Below are 5,941 nucleotides of genomic sequence, written 5' to 3' on the forward strand. Positions count from 1 at the left end.
GCTCCAAGGAGATTATGTTGAAAAATAAAAAAAAAATTTACCCAAAAAAAATTGTTTTTATACTTCATTCTAAGGACTTATTGAACTACCCTCGTATATTGAAAAAGCTAGTGAAAAAAAATAACTTACGCTAGATCGTAATTTTCAGGATAAGACGTAGTTTCCGTTCGAGGGTAACTTATGTAACCTTGAGTGTAGAGACGTTCTGCTATTTGCATAGCATGATGTGGACCCATTCCGAGACCGGAACTGGCAACTCTCATCAGCTCTACAGTGTTGAGAGCATTTGGCCTCGATTTTGTTTTCTCAGTGCTCTGAATACTCGCGACCCTACAAAATAAATGAATCTCAATTATTCGTTGATTTTAAGCCGAGTATAGTATAAAATTCTATAATCAAAACTTACTTTGCGAATTCATGTTCTTTCACGTGGCTCAGAAAAATAGAAGCCACATCTTTGTCGAATGAACGTATTCGACTCCAGTTTAAAACCAGATCTTTTTCCTCTGGCGTTTTTATTGTCACCTAATTAAAACATAATTACTGACATTAAAAGCGAATCCTATCGGTAAGGTTAGTTCACAAATTTAGAATTTATTCTTATATAATGTTTTTTTTTCTTCCCCCACCTGAAGAACCCAATATGCATCAGGTTTAAAAGTCTGAATTTCGTCGTGCCTTTGAACACAAAATCCCAAAGTTGGAGTCTGACAAGGTCCATAAGATATCAAGGAAGCATCCAGATCACCATATTTTCCCTAGAAATGCATGTCATTCAAAAATATTTAAGAAATAATGAAAATGGGAAAATTATCGGGATTAAGACATACTTGGAAAAATTTAGTTTGGAATCTTGTGAAAGCACAGCCTATCCGTAAATCAAGTTCCTGACGAGCGTCCACACTTTTTGCCTCATTTTCGTTCGGTTTTGCAAGATTGGCAAGTGCTGCTTTTATGTCTTTATCGGTGATAGCTGAAAATTTAGCTCGCCAAATCTCCTGTAAATTATTTGTGCCGCATTTTAAATGAAGGTTGAAAAATTATTTTATTTTACGGTTTATTAGAATTATTAAACATTATTTTACGTTGGGACTTAGTCGGCGAGTCATTCCTTGTTGAACTGCATGAATTACTTCGAAACAGATATTTTCTCCTTCTTTGTCGCAATCCAACCAGAGGACTAAATAATCGCAGTGCGAACCTTCTTTCGCGAGAAAGTAGGGAATTTTCAATTTTGGGACTGCTTCCTTTTTTTCAGTTTGGCAAGAAAATAACTCGGCCTGTAATTTTATTTTGAATCAACATTTACTTTTTTTAGAATTCTTATTTCTTTAAAATAGGTTAGGATTCTTTTGGGAAGTTTTATCTTCTTGACGTGACTTTTATAGGGTGGCCGAAAAACTTAATTTCCTAAATTGCCTGGCCAATTTTTCATTTTCATTGGCCATTAATATTCAAAGACTAACATTTTAATCATTTCATATTTTTAATGTAAAATCTTTTATAAGCGGAATAAAGAAAAATGTTAGATTAAAATTTCAACTTTATTTAAACGAAAAAAGATGACTCTTCTCGGATAAAAGACGAATTTTGAATTCAAAAGGTCCATTTTTCATATGACTTTTTAAGAAAATGCTTGAATATCCTAACTACAAGGATGAATTTTCAATCAGATAAACCTTATTTTCAAACAAAAAAGATTAAACTTCAACCGAAAACCGGTTGAATTTTAACTAAAAGAGCTAAAACTGCAACAATATAAATGAGCAAACTACAAAGACAGTTTTTAACCAAATGATCAAATTTAATTTCAAAAAGATTAAACATCAACCAAAAACAGTTATATTTTCAGCCAAATAAGTCAATTTTTTATAACAAACAAAATTTAACCAAATATGCAGTTGGATTTTAAACTCACTAAGACGAATTGTTTTCAATTCTTATCCACAAGGACCAATTTTCAACTAGAACAGTTAAATTTCCGATAAAGAAATATGCATTTTTAAGAACATAATTAAATTTTCAACAAAATATTTAAATTTCTTACCTACAAATATGAATTGACATTCAAACAGTCTAACTTCAAAGCAAAAAATATTAAACTTCAACCAAAAACAGTTACATTTTTATCGAAAAATTTGGAAATTTCTACTAAAATAGATAAATTTTTTAATTACAAAGACGAATTTATAAAAAAGTGGATTTAAAAATAAATAATACAAAATTTTAACTAAAAATATAATCTTCAGAAATAAGCAACTGCAAAAGAAAGAAATAGAAATACAAGGCATATACATGACTAAAAATAATATTATATCAGGGTGGCCGCAAAACTATATATTTATAAAAATTCTCTAATTTTTCCCTAATCAATTTTTCATTTTCCCTAGCCATTAATATTCAAATAGCAGAATCTTAATCTTGTAACATTTTTAATACAGTTTTTTATTTCAAACTTGTCATCCTCGACAGTTATGTAAAATGTCTCTGATAGAAATTCCTTCACTTTGGAAAGATTTTTTACAAAATACTTGACTTTTCCTTGACTTTCAAATTTTCCCTGATCTACGGCCGCCCTGCTTTTATTCTTACCGGATCGACTTTGTCCCAATTGTTGTATTTCCCGATAAAGTCGAGACTCATGACGTGACCGCATACTGATGTCATTTTAAAATTAACCGTTTCATTGCGAAACTGGCCAACCCATTCGTGAACGGAACAAGAACCATTCAAGCCTGTAATAAACGTTTGCTAGTGAGTATAGAACTTAAGTTTCGAAGCATTATTTTTAGTTTAGACGGGTCTACACTGTTTGATAAAGTTGAACTCTACAGAAATTTCTGTAAAAATAGCCCCTTATCCAGCCCTCGCTACTGTCACTGAAAAAATCCGGTTATTTGTAACAAAATTTCCGTATACGTAGCCACGGCCACTTTAGAAATTGTATTAAATATTGTTCTAATGATAAGAAAAGGGTTTTTACTCAAATCCTGGAAAAATTTCCATGGTAATTGCAGGGTTTTCCAGGTTTTATGAAACGTATTATAAAAGTATTTAAACGTATTGTGTGCATTTATATTCTTATTTTCGATAATTTGAAGTTCTATCTGCCCCAAAAAACTGAATATTATCGAAGTTTCTAATTTTCAACCAAAAAAATGAATTTTTAAAGAAAATTTGTTTTCTATCAAAGAGATGATTTTTCTACAAAATACATGAATTTTTAACTAAAAACGATTAATTTCAACCAAAAACAAAACATATAAATTTTCAGTTAAAAAAATTATGTTCAACCAAAGAGATAAATTTTCAAATAAATTAATAGAACATTCAATTAGAACGGATACAATTTCAGTAGAAAAATTTTTTTTTAAATGATGACATTTTTTAATAATATAATTTATATCTAGTACAAATTTGAATGAATATTTCTTAATCCATTAGAAAAAACTCTATTCTTAACAATTTCTTAAATATTGAAAAGCATATAACTTTTTAAATTTTATCAAAATTAAAAATGGCATTAGGATGATTTGCAAGTGTTTTTGTCATGTACCAGAAACTTTTACAAAAATGTCTAAAACTCTTTAGAACAATTTGTTTCAAATTTTGAAAATTAAGTTTTTGAATTTTTGTCTGACCGGAAAATTAATTTAAATAGTTTGGAAATATATTTGATATATAGTAAAAATTTTGAATGGCATTTTTTAATATATGAGACTTTTTTTTTAATTTGGAAAAGAATATATATATATATATTTTTTTTTTAATTTTGATTAAAATAAAAATGCCATTAGGATAATTTTCAATTACTTTTTTCATGAGGCAGAATCAAGCAAATTGATATATTGAGCAAATTAAAAACATTCTTAAACAAATAATAAATAAAGAATTCTACTACAAAAATAAACAACAAATACAATCAAAAAATATTAACATCGCAAAAAAAATATATTAACGAAAAACAATTAAAACATAATTACTAAATAAAAAAAAAATTTAATTGAACAAAATCGCAGTTATAATAGACATGCATTTATTATTATATTATATATATGTTTATTATATTATGTTTTAACAAATAATGAACGTTAAATCGTAAAATAAATAATACACCTGGAATTTCACACACCTTGAGGATATCATTGCAGACACGAAATTAATAAAAAGAGAACATTAAAAATAATTAACTTAAATATGAACATTAGTTCAATTTTTTCTTCGGTCTTACGATCAAGTTTGAAATAAAAAGACAAGGAAATCCAAGTCAATAATTTAATCAAAATATAAAAATTCTTCTACACCTCGTGACGTTTCGACCTAATCTGTCGGTCATCCTCAGACAATACCTTATATACAATTTTTTTATGTGCAAAAATCCTACCTTGTGTCTTGGATTTTCTTGTCTTTTTATTACAAACTTGATCGTACGACCGAAAAAAAAATTGAACTAATGTTCATATTTAAGTTGACTATTTGGATCGATCGGAGAAAGAAATTTTTCTTCTTAATGAGAAGTTTGTTTTAATTTTGATTGTTAAAAATAATTAACTAGCTCTAAGTAAATAAATTAGCTATCAAACATTTCCTGCATTAAAAAATGCAACCACACCGAGGATGTTCACGAAGAAGCTATAAAAGGGTCAAGATTTTGAGTTTTCATCTATATTATTTCTATTATTTTTTAACGTTTTTAATTAGTAGTATTTTTTAAAATATGCTTTTTTAGTTCAAGTTTTTCTAGACTGCATTTTTTACAATTTCTCGCATATAATTTTCGAAATTTGTATGTTTGACAATTGATAATACGTTTATAAGTTGTGAAGAAATGTTGTTTCGATTCTTTGAACATTTAATGATTAGACTAATTCTTGTTTATTTATCACTAATGATTTTATGTCCATTAGTTTTGCATCAAATCTGAATATTTTTAGCACCAAAGTGTATTATAGACATTACAGCAAAATCTAACGGCCCGTCTGGTATACAAAATTGTCAATCCATTTTCTATATACTCACTTTTTAAGATTGCAATTACAATAGCAGAAATTTGTAATTCATTATTCATAATTTGAAAGTACTGATATTGTTTGTTTATTTAACATTAAGAAAGAAATAAAAAATTGCATGCAAAAGGCCGTTGTTTCATAACCTACCTTTTCTGGAAGTACATCTTCCGTTGCTCAATATATTTGCAAGAGAAGCGGCCAAAGACGGCTTTTCAGCCACCATGAGTGCAGTCTTCATTTTTATTAAGTATACTTGATTATTAATTGCAAATCGTATTTTCTAAAACGTTATTTTCGGAGCACTGTCATTGTCATTTCTAAAAACGAATGTGTGTGTGCAGAAATCATCTCTGATGTGTGCTTAACTGTTTAGTTTAGTTCCCGCCCACTTCCCGGCTTCTGATAGCGCTGCGGTCGCCGCCGTGTAACAAGCGACTATCGCGATCAGGTATTTTTCACTTCAACCATTAGATAACTTCACTTCGTTAAAAGCTGAGGGGAAAAATTGAATCAAATGCATGGAACAAAACTTTATTTCTGTAATATCTTTGTAATTAATAATCATTATTATTATTTTATTATTTCATTAAATAGTATATGAAAAATAAAAACTATTTTTTAAACACAGTTACATAGAAAAAATAAGGTTTTATTTGCATTTGCATTTGATCCCTTGTTTCCACCTCAGAAATCTAAGAAATGAAGTTAGCTGTTGAGTGAAGTGAAAAATACCTAATTAGGTATTTTCACTACAACCATCAGCTAACTTTACTTCGTTAAAAGCTGTGGAGAAAACAATCGGACAGATGTATCGAACAAAACTTTATTTGTGTAATATATTTGTAATAAAAAATTATTATCATTTTATGATTTTATTAAATAGTAATTAAAAAATAAAAACTATTTTTCAAATGCACTTATATAGCAAAAAA

The 5,941-nt window shown here is 28.3% G+C and overlaps 1 protein-coding gene across 1 annotated transcript in view; it reads right to left on the bottom strand.

Annotated features, from left to right (window-relative positions):
• The window catches only part of LOC117172905 (DNA topoisomerase 3-beta-1), a 34,340-nt gene extending 28,971 nt beyond the window's left edge, over positions 1-5,369 (bottom strand). Inside the window, exons 1-7 of the mRNA XM_033361201.1 lie at positions 5,157-5,369; positions 2,593-2,735; positions 1,086-1,280; positions 831-998; positions 630-758; positions 407-525; positions 130-330 (exon numbers count right to left, since the gene is read on the bottom strand). Coding sequence (XP_033217092.1) covers positions 130-330; positions 407-525; positions 630-758; positions 831-998; positions 1,086-1,280; positions 2,593-2,735; positions 5,157-5,247 — 1,046 coding nt within the window. The 5' untranslated portion in view covers positions 5,248-5,369. The remainder of the gene's footprint in view (positions 1-129; positions 331-406; positions 526-629; positions 759-830; positions 999-1,085; positions 1,281-2,592; positions 2,736-5,156) is intronic.
• Positions 5,370-5,941: the final 572 nt, after the last annotated feature.

Source organism: Belonocnema kinseyi, chromosome 5 (assembly GCF_010883055.1).
Source record: "Belonocnema kinseyi isolate 2016_QV_RU_SX_M_011 chromosome 5, B_treatae_v1, whole genome shotgun sequence".
Taxonomy (NCBI): Eukaryota; Metazoa; Arthropoda; class Insecta; order Hymenoptera; family Cynipidae; genus Belonocnema; species Belonocnema kinseyi.